The 17,243-nt window shown below is 42.9% G+C and overlaps 1 protein-coding gene across 1 annotated transcript in view; it reads left to right on the forward strand.

Moving 5' to 3' along the window:
• Window positions 1–9,799, forward strand: part of GTSE1 (G2 and S-phase expressed 1) — a 263,570-nt gene extending 253,771 nt beyond the window's left edge. Inside the window, exons 11-12 of the mRNA XM_086967246.1 lie at window positions 4,703–4,831; window positions 9,302–9,799. Coding sequence (XP_086823372.1) covers window positions 4,703–4,831; window positions 9,302–9,385 — 213 coding nt within the window. The 3' untranslated portion in view covers window positions 9,386–9,799. The remainder of the gene's footprint in view (window positions 1–4,702; window positions 4,832–9,301) is intronic.
• Window positions 9,800–17,243: the final 7,444 nt, after the last annotated feature.

Below are 17,243 nucleotides of genomic sequence, written 5' to 3' on the forward strand. Positions count from 1 at the left end.
GCACTGGTGAACTTTATAGCCTATTTGCACAGAGACATGAAAGCCAGAATAAATACTGAAGGGATTGAATTTTTAGGGGAGTAATACAGGGGTGTGATTTAGCTCCACTTTTATTTATTCTATATATAAATGATCTTCACCCATTTTTACTTACTACTACTCCTGATGTGCCCAAAGTTAAGGACTCCTTCCTTCCCTCACTGCTGTATGCTGATGATGCAGTTTTAATGGTATGTACCCCAAGGGCCTCACGACAGTTAGTGTACAGATTTGTAGATTTTATGAAATCCTGGATTTGCACACACATTTTTAATAAATCCTACCTAATCAACTGTGGGCCAAAGAAATTAAACCTGGGAAAACTTAAGGTGGGTGAGGCCTCGCTAAAATGCACACCACTTCCTCATAGCTGGGAATAACATTTACAGATAATGGTTTATGGGCTGAACATGTTATACAGAGCAGCTATAAATTATCAAGAGAAGTTAACTCGCTGCTTAGCTTGCCACAGCCAAGGAAGGGAGGAGCTCTTCTCCCCCTACTGCAGATTTTTAAAATACAGTGTAGACCATTAGCCAGATACGGGTAGAGGTATGGGGCATTAATAAGTGTCATTCTATTCAAGTGAAAAAAACCGGTTTTGCAGAAAAGTATTAAGAGGAGCCCATTTCCTCATCTAATTTTATTTCTCATAGTGAATTGAATATCCTGTATATTGAGGATTACATATACGCCTGACCTCCACTATTATGGCTCGTACTTAAGAGGAATACGCAGGCAAGTCTTACTAAGGATATTATTCGAAACTGTCTTGCATGTGAAAAGGGCATTTGAAAGTATTCCATGAAAGTATTCCATTGCTGGCAACTGTGGAATATCGTCTACGGAAAGTAGGTTACCAACAAATATTTGAAAGCTCTGAAGGATCACCAACCGTTCGTAAAAAGGAGCTTCAAATGGTCCTGTATTAATCTCTCAATGCTGACAGATTGGTAACCGAGGTTTTAAAGTCAAGCGAAGAAGCATGTATGAATTTAGGAGTGGACATGTTACTGGCTATGTATTTAACAACATTTTTTTTTTCACAACCAATTTTATTGAGCAAATCAGGCAATGAAATCGTGGCACCCCACAATTCGGAGATCACCACCAACAATTGACACAGCGTGTTACATGTGCATTAATGTTCAATCGGGAAAAGAAATAAGGCTCAAGAAAACAATCCCGCAACCCACCCCATCCCAGCAACTCCCAGAACCCCTTACCCCCTAGAACCACCCCCCCTTCCCCCCACCTCCCAGCGCACGTGTGCATTTAGCAGCGAGTAGAGTTTAGGTGTAGCGTGGCGGGCATGCCACAGAACCGGGCCAACAACTGTAACACGTTCATATGTCCTCTTCTCGATCCACTGGGGGATCCAGCGACAGTCCTCTGTAATCGGCCCACCGCTTCCATATTTTAAAGTGCTTACGAGGGCAGCCCCTTGCCTCAAATACCGGTTTCTCGAGTCCCATGTAGTAGTCCAGCCCTGCCTTCCACGCAGACAAAGGGGGGGCCCCTCTCTCCCTTCCACGCTCGGGCCAGCTCTCTCTTGGCAACAACAAGTCCTAATAGCAGTAAGTGGCGTTTATAGATGTTCCCACCAATACCCTCCATAACATGCAGCAACCCCAGTCGGTGAGTGCGGGGAAGATCCCAACCCAGAATTTCGGACAGGCAGCTCCACACACCTCTCCAAAAGCCAGCCAATCGAGTACATGACCACACTGTATGCAGCAAAGAACCCGGTGTGGCTCCACAGCGCAATCAACCCTGCTTTCCACAGCCGCTCTCGGGTGTAATAGGCTATATGGAGGTACTTGAATTGAATAAGCCGAAGTCGCACAGCAATAGCGGTCCCACGCGGGGATTCCAAGGCCTCCCTCCAATAGTCTTCATCCAGAGGGCCCACATCCACCTCCCATGCCGCCCGGAGGGGGAGTAGGGCAGAGGAGCAGTGAGTGACCAGCGACTGGTAGATACGGGAGACCTTTCTATCCTCCAGGTCTCCCATAAAGACCTTCGCCTCGACCGGACTGAACTCGGGGAGAGATTCCAGATTGGCAATGCTAGGGGTGAGGGCATGTCGCAGTTGTAAGTAGCGAAAGAACTGGGATTGAGGCATGTGGAACTCTGTGCGGAGCTCCTGAAACGATTTAAGTGTAGTGCCAGACATTACCTGGCCCAGTAGTGAAATGCCGATAGCCTCCCATCCCTCAAACCCGTCCAGAGTCGAAAGCTCCGGGAGCAGGCCATTATGCCATAATGGCGTCTCCGCCGTCAATTTACCCCACCAGCCCATGCGGCGCAATGCCTGCCTCCACACCGTAAAGACCACTCTTGTAACCGACGGCAGTGCCAGTCGCAGACGGGCCGAGTACAGAATGGTATGTAGCGTATTATCTCCCATGAGCGAGCGCTCCAGGGCATAGGCCGGGTCCCCCCTGTCACTATACCACCATTCATTAAGAATGAGCAGCTGAGAAGCCTGATAGTAAGATAACAGATCGGAGGTGGCTAGGCCACCACAATAGGTGGACAAGAAACACGTCCTTAGCGCCACTTTGGCCGCACCTCCAGCCCATAGAAAGTGGCCCAGCACCGAATTGACTTGCCGAAACCACTGCAGGCTAATAGGGTAGGGGTAATTTTGTAGCTGATACAGCAGGCGCGGGAGCGCGACCATTTCGAAGATGGCAGATCTTCCAAAGATAGTGAGAGGCATCCTGGACCACGTGTTAATGTCGGCCTGGACCCGCTCCCATACCGGCACGATGTTGTGGTCCCAGGCAATGGTCCGTGGTTCCGAGAGAAATACACAAAGGTACTTCAGCCCGTCTGTTGCCACTCGCAGTCCCGTTACCCAGGGGTCCACCACAACCCCGCCGCCCAGCACCCACAGGGTCGATTTGTGGAGGTTCAGCCGAAGGCCTGAGACCTCGCCAAAGACGCGCATGACGTCCAGGACTCGGGGCCCAGAGCGCTGCAGGTCCGTGAGGAAAAACAGGACGTCGTCGGCGTATAATGCAATTCTGTCTGCTAGATCTCCACTCCACACGAACCCGCGTATCTGTGCGTCCGTACGCACCCAAGATGCCAGGGGCTCCATAGCTAGGGCGAATAGGTACGGGGACAGTGGGCACCCCTGCCGGGTCCCCCGACCAATCTGAAATCATCCAGATATGGCGCCTGCCACGCGGACGGAAGCCGTGATGTTGGTATATAATAACTTAAGGTACGACAGGAATACCGGGCCCAGATTGAGACGGGGCAAGAGTGCAAATAAGTATGCCCAACTGAGAGTCCAAGGCTCTGTCCATGTCCGCCAACAGGAGAGCCGCCTGTTCGTCCAGGGCCCATGGCGTCCACCGCCGCCTGTGCCCGCCGGATGTAATGACGAGTGGCCCTGCGGGGCATAAATCCGGCCTGGTCGGGGTGGACCAGGTCTGTGATATATGGAAGCAGGCGGTTCGCTAGGGCTTTCGCCAAGATCTTGGCCTCTATATTCAATAGTGATATGGGCCGGTACGAGTCATGCCTGTCAGGGGCCCTGCCCGGCTTCTGAAACACAACAATTTCGGCGTGGCGCCAATCCGGCGGTAGCTCCCCTCGAACCCGTGCCGCCTCAAGTGCGCGTCGGTACTGAGACCCCAATTGGAGGTGAAATTTCTTGTAAAATTCACATGGGTAGCCGCTCGGTCCAGGCGCCTTCCCGGTGTTAAGCATTTAACAACATTTTTGGGTCGATGGGAGAGATGTTTGTTTCGATTCAGGACTGACCCTGTGAAATAAATGCTGAAATATATGCTATGCTTCCCTTTAGGATTTCGGGCAAATTTGGACTCCACCTCCTTCCTATGTAATGGGAGTTCAGGCCAATACTGCTACACTTTTTATTCTTTTGTGGTTTTAACTCAATTTATACTAAAAGAATCTTACTTCCCCAAATTAAAAGGTTTGCCACCAGTGACTACAGAGAAGTGAACAGGAAGTTGCTTCAACTCTGACGAGAGCATTTTTTCTGTGGGAATGTTCTTAAAAACTGCAGTTCGGGCGCGTATGTCAATTGACGCAAACTAGCAGCGGTCTATAGTTGGTTTGAAGTACATGGTCATGAATTTTAATCATAATGTTTTATATAGAATGTTAGTTTATAATGTTTTGTGGGATTTTAAAATGTATTTTTAACGACCCCTTCGTAGCAGAAAAGAGCAAAACGAATTGTATACGTGAGGATAGCGTCAGGTTGTTTTAATCATTAACATGGCGGACCATGAAGTAGGTTTTTGTCACGTTTAAGGAACCTGCGCTGCCCAATTCAAAGTTCGTATGTTTTGCTATTGGAAACAGGCACTGAGAAATGAGATCGTTTTAAATGTTACTTTTTTTTACTGTGTTTTTTTATGGTTTCCCCTGTGTAAACCGAACAAAGATAATACATGAATTGAAATAGTTGGCAGTTTGGTTCTAATCTAGTTATGGTTAGCTCTATCATGTAGGGTGTAGTCAGTTTTCTTAAATGCTGTCTTAATTTTATGAATCTAAATGTGCTTGTCAAGAGAATACATTTTATTTTTTTTACCTCACCAAATGTTTGAAGTAAAACAAATTACTTTCATATAGAAATTAAATGATCACTGTTAAAACATATTAATGTTTTTAGGTCTTCCTTCTTGACATGGGAATTGATCAAACAACTGCATTAATTTTGGAGCCTGAAATCAAACCTCTTATCGACTTGTCAAATACGCCTATTTCACTCAAGAGAAGCTCCTCATTGAAGGCTGAGACGGTAAGTATGTGCATTCTTAAAAGGATTGTTGGGGCAACATTGATAAAATATAATAAAGAAACTAGTGCAATTGCTGACCTGTTGGAGTTGGTTGGAATCTGATATGAAAATTTAATGATATTGACTAGTGTTGTAAGCATAATCATGATTTTCCAGTCAAAGATCCATTTGGAAAGAAACTTTCATGGATATGTGACTCAATGGATTCGATAATGGGTAAATGCACTTATTTTTATAGGTAGTTTTAACATTATTATATAAACATTTTAACAAATTCTTTCAACATACAGAAATTGAAATCAAACTTACAAAATGGTGTAGAGCCAAATTCTTCATCTAAAGAAATGGAGTACAAATTAAATTGGAATTATTATATCGCAATCTATTGAGTTTAGATCTGTTAAACCTGCACAAGCTGTAGGAAAATGCATTATTAATTGTGGTAGAACAGTATCCACTTCAGAGGATAAGGACACCATGAGCTGGATGTCCTACACATTAAAACAAACCTGTGGTCCATCCATATCAATGTGGCATGATGCAATCAGTCGGGCTTAAATCAAAGGCAATATGTAAAGTATTTAAGTAATGCATACATAGTAGAAAGTCACAGAAAACACAATAAATCTCTACAATCTAGTTCGAAGCTAAGAGAAAATCTTTCAATAAAATAAGACCATCACAACAAAACTCCAATAAGTGGAACCGGAGGTCTAAATATTTAGATACAATGGCGCCAAAAAGCACAAACCACCAATGGTAGTCTATGGATCAGAATAGAGATGTCTTGCGATGAACAATTCTCAATCTCAGAATGTGAATCAGTGTTAGTTTAATGCACACTCATATCCATCTTCTCCCAATCCGATTTTGCTTAGGGATTCCTTGACTTGTACCAGATCACAATAGTTCATCCAAACCTATGTGTTTTAGGGAATCCCAAAATATGTTTTGATAAATCGGCACTTTATAACACGTCTGATATCAGTAACTTTAGGCACTGGATATGTATCCAGGACCCATACTGATCGTAGCAACTCCTTTAAGTAGACCTGCTACTATGCAAATAATACACATTCGGACCTAAAAATCTACAGTCTTGATGATACCTTCTGGCTGTATTTCATTGGATGCTAAAGAACCATCTTAAACTTAACTCCTTCTATATTGAAATTTTCCCCTGCAGAACTTTGCAAACCATGGTGTGATAATGGACTCTGACCTCTCTCTTAAAGGTATTACATTGACCAAAGATGCATCCTTTACTAATAGAAGGGTACAGCATATTTTAACTAGGCCTATTGCACCGATGCCAGCATCAGCAACCCTTGTGTCTTCACGCCTTGAATATGCAAATAGTCTCTACATGCACTAAAATAAAAAGCTAGCAATATCAAATTCATAATTCAACTGCCAGACAAATCCTTCATTTGGGCAGATTGAACCCCCTAACGCCTGCTCTTATAACCCTACACTGGTTACCAGTAGCAAAAAGACTTACAAAGCCTCTGTAGGAGACTGTGGACTATCCATGAGAGGGGACCTGTAATCTTAGTCAAAACTCAAGCTATGTAGTCAAAGGAGAAGCCTCCGATTTAAGATGTAAATCTATCTCCAAGAATCTATGAAGGATAGTGACCTCTATTGAAGGAAGTCATACAAGGATAAGTAAGGTGTTTACCTGAGGCACAGACGCAGAGACTTGAGCCTTTTTTTGGTTGCTTTTACATTCTCCTCCAGGGCAGTGGGGCCAGGTCATCTTCCTTGCCCGACTTCCACCACCCCACCAGTGTAGTTGCCTTGCACTGAGAATGGTCAACCTCTTAAAATTGATCCTATTGACATCGAATGCAAGTATCATTGTAGATGCTGTAGACCTTGAGGCGTTCCCATGGTTCTCATTTGCCTGGATTGAGGCACAGTTTTTCTCTTTGACTAGAGCCCAGTGATTTAGTTCAATAAGGCTATCATTCCACCTTCTGTATTGCCCCTGTCTCTTAGGATGTACTAGTTCTTTAGCATGATTCTCAGTCTCCAGTTCCTTCACAGGAGCTGTGGAAAATAATTCTACCTCCTAAAGTGTACCATTGCCCGTGATTAGTCACGAAGGCTGCTTGCTCAGAACATTCTGAGCTAGTTACCCTGGAGAGGAGACTCCCCCAGTATTCACAATTTTAGTGCTGACGCTGTAGGCACAGAGATCAATCTAGTCCAGGTAAAGACTTTCCTGATTAATTTACAGATTGGAGTACCTAATCTGCTTCTGCAGACTCGATCTCTCTAGTATTTTACAGATTGATCTGATTTCTGTGCATGATTTTTCCAACTGAGCAGCAAGTAAATGTAATAATCAAGCTGACACCTGAACTTCACACTCTAGTTCTCTGAGACATCCCAAAAAAGGATCTTCATCAAATAGTTCCTCTCGTGCATGAGCCCTTCAAACCTAGGATTTTCATTAATTAAATTATTTTTTAATAAATAGGACTTCGATAATTTCATGCACTCTGAGAAGGCTATCATCTCGCCCAACAACTACTCTCTCCAGGTCAACATACCATGGTCTGCCTCAGGAACTTCAGCAGAGTGCGTTAATAGCTCCAAGTCCTATGTAGAGTTGCAACTGGAAGAAATCTGTGCACCATACTCTGGTGCAGGACCTCCACATTTGGGGCTTGTTAACAACCCATTAGCTAGAAGTCGTGGGTGGGCAAAACTAAATAAATCCTACAAAAAGGCTGTGCAAAAGGTGCCCTGGGTCCAAACACCCTCCTTCAAGCCATGCTCAAATCCAATCTGAGGTTTTAGATAGCCATGCACTAATAAACGAGCAAGTTCCAGATTCATGGCATGGAGCGCTAATTCAACCGATTTTTAAGAGTGGTTATAGTGCAAACCCGGCAAACTAGTGACTGTACACTAATATTGAAGCCAAATATTTTAGAGGATTCCTCCTTAAAGAGCTGGAAGAATGCACAACAGAAAACAAATTAATCCCAATGAACCCAAATGGATTAGAGAATGCATGGGCACCGTATCTAACCTACTAGATCTTTCCATTTTGATTGAAAAACGAACCAGATAAATCGCTCTTTACCGTTCTTGTATTTTGACACCCAGGAAAAATCAAGAGCCACATGATTCTTTAGACTAGGTTCGAGGCCAACTACTCTTTTTGCAAAATCCTAACAATATGACCGTGGCGGCCTCTATCGTTAGCTACAGTTTGGATTTTATGGCTTGATTCTCCTGTTCCATAGATAAAGAACAGTATAGTAAACAAACCAGCAATTTCATTGAATTCTCTGGGGTTCGTTTTTGATGGTGCAAGGATTGAGCAGTCTGCCATATGGGATAGCAGGATCTGGACCATTCCTTGGGAATTCAGGTACAGGGTTGATTGTCACAAAGTAAATGCCAGGTTGGTCTTGACAACCGCTGTAGGAATAAAGGACACATAAGGGAAGTTCAGAATGATGACTGCATTGTGAATCTGGTTGGACAGCAATAAAGGCCTACATTGATGCTGCAGTTTTGATTGTCGCAAGCAATTTCACAGGCAGTGGGGGTGTGATGTCATGGTTAGGAAAACGAGTGATCAATTATGAATGTGGTATTGATAGTATGATTTTCATACTCCTCTCTATAGTGGCCCTGAAGATATAACACAAATGATTAGGGACAGAAAGTCATTCAAATCTCAACTGTTGCATGCATAAATAGTCTCTGCATATATCCTTTCTAGGATCGACTGGTGTAATATATTTTAAGACTCTCTGAATCTTCTATGAAACCTTCAGAGAATTCAGAATTTTAGGTTTGGAATGGTATATGCTTTGAAGAAAACTGATTGTTGCAATTCAATCTACATGGACTCCGAGTGCTGCACAAAGTTGTTTTTAAAAGTCCTTTGCTTGGTGCACAGAACATTTTACACCATAGAAATCTCTTGCATCACGTTTTAAGGTATATAATCAAATATGGTGCCTTTTCTCCAAGTGTTACTATTTACTGTACATCATGTCAACAAAGTAAGGATTGGTTGGGGAGCATTGTCAATTTTTTAGGAACTAAGCAATCGAATTCTTTACTTCAAATCTCAACCAGGACTGGCTTTTTTATGTAATTAGAAAGTAATAGTAGAGTCCCTCACAATTCCACTTGCAAGTTATTGACAGTGACCAGCCCGATTCTATGTTTTGCTTGTTGGCACTGGACTGACAAATGTATGGGGGAGCAGTATTTGTAAAAGTGGGCTTATGGCAGTAGGAGAGTGAAGCCTCTCCCATATTCTTTATTAAATTAACAGAATTATTTTCAGCCCATACTATCAAAAACTTGTCTGTGGAACCAACCTGCCACGTAATTATTAGTAATTGTCTTCTGTGCTACGCTCTACAATTATGAACTGATCTTAGAAGTAGTTTGTAACCTCGGTTGCTAATTTTGTTTGTAAATACTTTTTTTCAGCTGATAGATCTGACGTCACCTCTCATTCTTTTGAGTCCTGACAAGGAGAATCAAGAGTTATTTTCACCATTGGTGACGTTCTGAGCGTTTACTATGTGGGATGAACTACATGCTGCTGAACCATCAAGTCCGAACTACATATCATAATTCATTGTCTTTTTTTTTTACTGTTAACTTATGAAAATGGTACTGAAACAAAACGATGCCTTGTACTCTATTTTGGTAAAGTAAAAATAGTTTTGTACTGTCGCATTTATCAGTGCGAGTTGAGTGATAAGCTACCAAATGTACATATGCTTACAAGATGAAGTATTTATGTGAATAATACCTGTATAATAGTTGAGAAATGAATGTTTAAAGATTACATTGAATTTGGGGTATACTTTTTTTTGTATTAAAAAGTGAACTTTACTTGTTTCCTGGAAAATATTTTGAGGGTTAAACCAGTGTACTATTTTAATGTTTATATGAATAATTAAAGGTGTAAATGGAGATCTTTGACTTGTCTCTGTGTAGTCCTGGCAGGTGCACTTTATAGAGTCAACGTACACAATTAATAGAATCTGCAAGCTCTGCAGACAAGTCCTGTAATGCGCTTGAGTGTTCAGTATTATACACTTTTAATTCTACAGTTTAATACTTGTACAGCTATCCTTAATTTAATTTTAGTCGTTTTGAACTATCCCCTTGCCCCAAAACCAAATGCCGCTAATCTTATTTGGCATTGGGTTAATGAATGTGTCTAGTCAGACACGTGTGTGTGTGTGTGTGTGTGTGTGTGTGTGTGTGTGTGCGCGTGCGCTTTGGGGTGGGTGCTGGCTTAGATATGAATAAATCGGGTTGAACAGAGGCTTGTAGGTGACCATATGAGATAAGAGTCATGTAAGTGACAGATTTCGAGTGTTTAGGACCTGAAATGTTAGGAAAGGGGGGAGGGTCAGAAGGGAAGAAACAACTGCTACCAACATTTCAATGAAAGCCAAGCGGAAGGAGTGTTGTCAGATGAAAATTAAGTGAGTTGTGACAGAATTACAGAACGAGGACTGATGGGCTGAGGCAGGAGGAAGGATGCTGGGGATGGAAGATAGACATTGGAGGGTAGCGAAGAAAGCTAAGGGAGCCAAGTGAAATGGAGTAAAATAGTTTGAGTGTCTGCAGCCGATTAGCAAAGCTGGCTCAGACGTCAGAAGACAAGGCAGTGATTGAGGCAAAAAGGAATTAAAGCACATAAAGTGAGTACAATTACCTTCTTCATTAGAGGATCCTGGCTGTAAAAACTCTGTAGGTCAAAGGCGAATTGGACATGAACTACCTAATTTACAGCTGTGGTTAAAGTGATAGGGTGCACCTTGAACTCATGTTTGTTATTATACGGAGTTAATCACATCCCAATAATGGCTGTGCAATGAAAAACCCAAACAATTTAAACCCTGAGGAATTTTAGAAATTGATGATGAACAGGAGATGCATCATTTGTTTTTGCCAACATGACTCCTGCAGTCTTTCATAAAACAAAGCAGGTATTTGTGAACGATGAACCACCTTACCTGAACTGAGAGTGCCTTATGTTCACTGATTCTGAGAGCATGAAGGAATCCCAGCCAGGTGAACTGTTTTTAAGAGTAAGAAGTTCAACCAGGCAACTGAGTATCATCTCAAACGGAGATTCAAAAACAATAAACTCAGTGGGAGTGAACCAGTAAAGAAACCGTGCTAAACACCCTGCCATTGATGACGACGTCAACAAGCAAGGCAACTAAACGGAAGCAGCTACTAGGTAGCAGTTAACCATAGCCACTGCCAGGCCTGGCAGTGCAAGTGACAATGCAAACGTCAGGACATTGTAGATGTGAAATGTTAACAATGTAATGCCTTCAAACTCTGATCAACGCACAAACTTGTCCAGTGCCTGCAGAGGTGAATTTAATATCAGGCTTCCTGACTGACTAGATAACCTCTGACATATGAGGGGTAAGATGGCTGCGGACGGATTGTGCTGAGAGGTCGCATCCAGACCTCTTCCCCCTTCATCACCAAGATGACCGCTTTATGATCGGTTAAATGACCCCCCAAAGGTTTTTGAATGTTGGTGGCAAGCGCGTTTTACACCTTTTGTCGGTGTAGTATTAAGAATCGACTCTCAGCAGAGCTGCTTTGGTTAAAGGGAAGGCTCTGCGACATTATAAGCTCCCTCGGCTCTAAAAGAATGCAGCACCAACAGCCGGCTAAAATGCCCCCGCGCTCTGCTAAAAACGATAAAGGGAAAGAGAAGCCAAAAGAGCAAGCAGACATAGGGGGGAAAAACGTCTCTTCTGAAGAGGCTATGCTTCCAGCCAAGAATCCAGGGGTAATAAGGAAAACTGTGGCCCCGCAGCAGAAGAAGACAGAGCTACGGGGTAAGCCCAGCGCGGTCTCCGGCACCGATACGAGCAGCCCTGCCGAGACGCATTCTGCGTTGCTGGGAAAACTTGCCGAAAGCTCGGAAAAAAGTAAACTAAAGGAAACCTCTCTGACAGCCTACCTTATCGGAGGTTTTCACCACCGCGCGATCAGCAGGGCAAAACGATGGAATTTCAAGCAAGCTCGGCAGAGGCAGTCCTGGAGGTCTCGGCGATGGTGGAGGCGTCCTCGAGGACGCTGTGGACGTACAGAACGCTTCCCCAATCATTGCTAGGCAACTGCCTAGCCAGAGCGCTGTTAGCCGTGGAAGTGTAAATTCTGGACCCCAGGATGCAGAAGGACTGCAACAGCAGAAGGACGTACCGTAGATTCACCTTTGGGAGACGCGATGCCGGAGATGGTGGGGAGCGCGTTCAAAGGTGAGACTGGGAGTGCTGACATGAGTGGGATTATGTCATTAGAGGAAGAGCTGCGTGCCTCAAAAAATGCTAAGACCACATGGGGGAGCTCAGTTAATCTTGTTAATAAAGAACTTTGTTCTGCTGGGAGCTCTGGAACTCGGGAATCTTTAAAAAAAAAAAAAAGGGCGATATGGGCTCAGTGGAAGGGGAGCACTTTTACTCTTTAAACAAAGACTCTGACTCAGTTCAGCCCAGTGAGGAGACTTCAGAGGAAGAGGGCGAAGCCGACGAGGATTTATTGTCAGGCTCTAGTTCTTCGGGGACTGATATGGGTAATGATACTACTCAAAAGAAAAGACAATTAAACCTGAGTAGACGGTTGGCAGCTTCCCCAGGGGGCACGGAGAAGCGGCTCCTTTGCGACTATTCAGCAACCTCCCAAACTTATCAGGAAGAGGAGTCAGCTGGGTCTTCAAAGCACAGCGCCCCGTTCGATCTCTTGTTCAACATGTTAAAGCAAATGCAAGCCGGGGCTAGATCAGTGAGCCAGAAAGCAAGGCAGGATTCTAAAAAAATCAATTGACTCTAAAGAAGACGAATAAACTTTATGATGATCTTGTCGGTAGAGTCACGGAGGTGGAAGAGCGAATGGGCAAGCTTGAAGATGATCTCGGAAATTGGCAATCTTTTAAAACAACACAGGAAAGGATGTCAGAAGACCTCCAGTGGAAAATGGAGGATTTTGGAAATCGACAAAGACGTAACAACATTAGACTCTTGGGTGTGGCAGAGGGGTTGGAAGGGCAGGATACCAGGCGCTATGTGACTAACTTACTTGAAGGTGCTTTCCCGGAGTCCAGTGGCAGTGGGACAGGGAGATCCAGAGGGCCCATAGGTTTCCTTTCACTCAGAAGAAGACGCACGGCGCAGAAGGAGGCCAGGTGCCCTTTCCAAGAGCTATTCTAGTTTACTTATGGAACTTTTTGTTACGGCAAGAAATAATTGATAAGGCGAGACCTGATAAGAGATCTTTTGAGGGTACCACATTCTTTGCCAGGCCGGATTTTTGTCATGTGACGGTTGAAAGAAGGTGGAGGCTGATGCAGATGATTTCACAATTTCAGGCTCTGGGTTCGGAGGCCTATCTGTTGTTTCCTGCCAAGTTGAAAGTAGTCACGAATGGGCGAGCCAGAATGTTTCTATCAGAAATTAAAGTTCAGATGTACATGGAAGAGCTGAAAAAATAAGAGGCATAAGGAATACATCAAATTGAATTGAATTGATGGTTTGGTAGTTAAGTAGTAACACCAAGAATCACGCGAGTCTTAAAAGGAGCATAGGGTTAGATGGGGTGTTTTTGAGGGGGCTATCAGCTGGAGAGTGGTGTTGGGGGAGTGGTGCGACTGACGCAATCCAAAAACAGTCACGTATAGGTCATATGTGACCTATTTGCCTGTAGTGGGGGGGGGGGATAGCAGGGGAGGGAAGGCAATGGAGGGGGTTGGGGGTTTTAAAAACAGTTAGAATTGTCGGTTTTTCTGGTGTAATAACACACATTTTCATTGGGTGTCGGGTACAGTACAGACAGCACACAAAGATTGTAAGATGTTTTTCATATTTTTCAATTAATGTATGTGGCCTCAACGATTCTAATAAGGGATTGAAAGTAGCAGGTTTACTGAGAGCTCTCCATCTAGACCTGGTATGTCTCCATGAGAACAAAGACATCAAGCAGAACAGCTTGCCCTCTGCGCACTGTTGCAATTCCAAAAAGTGGAATAAATGAAATTATTCTGTTTTGTTTAAATACTAAATATTTTAAATCCAAAAACACTATACAAGTTGTGCGTGTTTGATTATACTCTTTACTGACATGTCTCTCAAATCAACCCATGGCATTATTTATGTATACAAATTATCATAGAAGCAAAAAAACAATAATATATTACAAACAACACATTTACAAATACATCTGTGATGGGATACTTTTTATATATTCCCTGCCCAATGCATTTCGGGCCTCGCAGCCCTTCGTCAGGGGCAATGCCTAAAAAAACAAAACAAACAAAAATTGCCTTTACTTTGGTGCTATCGGTTCTTTAAATATGCAAAGTACACCGCAAGTCACTGTATGCATTTCATTAAATCTACTCATATGCAGGTTAATTGCTGATCCTATGAACCTGTCAACAGTATTTTCTAATCATACTCACATGAAGTTTAAAGGTATGAGTTGGAAAGAAGACAGAGAAATGTAGGTGTTTTGATCATGGACGCTTCCCTCCAATTCTAAAATGTAAAAACGGCGCTTTTTAGCAACATGTTACCTCTTCGGTTGAAAAGTACCCCGCCACTACATGGAGAGTTCCTGTTCACTTACTCAAAAATGCACAAAATAGTAATCCCAATTTCAACGTGATAAACGACCACTGGTCCCGCAAGATTTGTGTTCTCCCACTAGACCCGGAAGATCTGCTCTAAGCAACTAAAAGAAACATAGAGAAACGTGCCATTAACCTCCGTGAATCTACCCACAACGAAGGGCGTGCTGCATAATATAAAGGGTTTCCATATAACCCGTAGAATGATAACCGTGCCTGAATAAACACACCTTTTTTATATATATGCCGCTGCTAGCTTAAACATAACACCCGGTCCCTCGCTTGTGGCTTCAGGCTGTCATGCCGTCCGCTAAAATAAAAGAAAAACGGGTTCAAATACGGGCGTAACACCAAACGATACCTCCACCCGCTGGCCTCGTAATTGGAAATGTCTACCTGTGTTCTCCTAGTTATCGCTTCTAAATTCTCCCGTCTGTGGTTGATCTCCCGCGGTGATCCCGGCACTCGGACAAACAACAATCCTACTCCGGTCTCTTAAACGCCTACTGCCATGACGTGGTCATCACGCGCATAGGTGGAAACTAAAAACGGACTAGAAAGATTAAGTGATCCTAAATGTAACCCGCCACGGGCGCCATCTTAGCATGTGAAATCCATATTGAATGCGAGTGTGAATAATGCTGTAGGTTGTGTGTACAGGTTTACAAAAGATAGAGATAAATGAACATTACAAATAGATAACATATAGCAATCAGCCTCATGGCGAACTGTTCTGTGCAGTATCACAGAAAGCAACTAAAGTCCACTCGATCATTGATCCCTTTGGGATCTTGTGTCTGCAGCCTCTTAATCCAGTAAATTTCTCTTTGTAACAAAGTTCTTGTTAGACTTTTCCCGGGCGTGGGGGTCACCATTTCTAAAATCTGGAATTTTAGTTGGGCAATGGTATGTCTATTTAGATCCCAATGCGCTGCAAGGCTACTTTTTGCATTCTTATTGCGAATAGTACTCTTGTGCTCAGAAATTCTTATTTTTGCTTTTCTCTCTGTCTTCCCTACGTATAAAAGACCGCAGGGACATTTGATAACATATATAATGTTCATGGAATTGCAATCCGCATTTACCCTAAGGGGAATAGTTTCACCCGTGTGTGGGTGTTTTACTGAATCTGTGACCATCACATTGTTGCAATGAATACAGTTCTGACATTTTCTCATCCCTTTGTAGATAGTAGAAGTCCTTTTGGTGTTTGATTTTAGTAATTGCTTAATGTTGCAAGACCTTTTATAAGCAAAAATGGGTTTGTGTGTAAATAATCCCTTGAAATCAGTCTCATTACTTAGTAGATCCCAATGAGAATGTATGCTCAACAAGGGACTCAATTTTGTTCCTACCTATCAGACCAATCCATTGGAAATTGAAATTGATTTTTTCAGGTTTATGAGAAACTTGCGTTTGAGACATTTTTTTGCGAACCTTCCTAGTCAAGAGATTGTGTCAGAACCACCCGAATTTTTGGAATTCAGACCCAAATCCACGTTTCAAGCACCGATATCACATAAGATCCTGGATGCTTTTGAAAACTTGGTCCTGAAAGACTTGAAGAATATTCAAACGAATAAAAAGTGTCATTGGAATCTATCAAAACATGAGAGGGCCACTCTTAAGGAATTGTCAACGAACTCCAAAATTCATATCCAGCAAGCCGACAAAGGCGGCGCCATAGTAGTAATGGATAAGACATTCTATGATGCCAAAGTTCAGGAACATGTATCTGATGTGAACACCTACTTGATGTTGGATAAAGATCCCATAAGAGAACTGAAAGTGACACTAGATAAAATCTTGGAAACAGCAGAGGAAATGAAATGGATCAACACAAAAACCAGACAGTTTCTCACAGTTCCTTTTCCAAAACAACCAGGACTTTACATGCTACCTAAAGTCCATAAAAATCTTTTGAACCCACCATTTCGTCCTATTGTCACTGGGTGTGGCACCATTTTCGAACCTCTGGGGCAGTTTATTGATCGATTCCTTCAACCTTTTGTACAGGCATGGTATTCATATACCAAAGATACCACTCATTTTTTGCAAAAACTATCCAAAACTGTAATCAAACCAGGAATGCGCTTATGTACTTTGGATGTCAAGGCCCTCTACACCTCTATCCCACACTCCAAGGGAATAGAGGCGGTGGAATGGGCTTTGTTGCAACAAGAGAATTTACCCGTGAGTCAAGTATTCTTGTTAGAACTTCTTCACTTCAGTCTTCACCATAGCTATTTTCTGTGGAACAACACATATTACTTACAAAACAAAGGAACCTCGATGGGCTTTTCTGGGGCCCCTGCCTATGCGAATACCTACATGGCAAGATTTGAAGCTCAATTCCTAATGAATGACAAAGATTGGACCGACAATGTCGTTCTCTATTGTCGCTACATAGATGACATTTTTTTGATTTGGCAGAATTCAACAAGGTTGCTTGAACGAAAAATAGCTGAGTTGAACAAGTGTGATGAGAATATACAATTCACATATACCATTGACGACAAGGCGATCCCTTATCTTGATGTACTGGTGAAATTGGGGGAAGGCACTTTGGAGACAGAGGTTTATCATAAGGCCACTGATAAAAACACGGCTTTAGCATATAACAGTTTTCATTCTAGGAACCTCATTAATAATTTACTGTTTTCCCTGATGCTAAGGGCAAAAAGGATTTGCTCCTTGGATGAGACTCTACACACAAACCTTGACACCATTTGTAGCAAATATACATCCAAAAAGTACCCT

The sequence above is a fragment of the Lissotriton vulgaris genome, chromosome 1_1 (genome assembly GCF_964263255.1).
Source record: "Lissotriton vulgaris chromosome 1_1, aLisVul1.2, whole genome shotgun sequence".
In the NCBI taxonomy this organism is placed as follows: Eukaryota; Metazoa; Chordata; class Amphibia; order Caudata; family Salamandridae; genus Lissotriton; species Lissotriton vulgaris.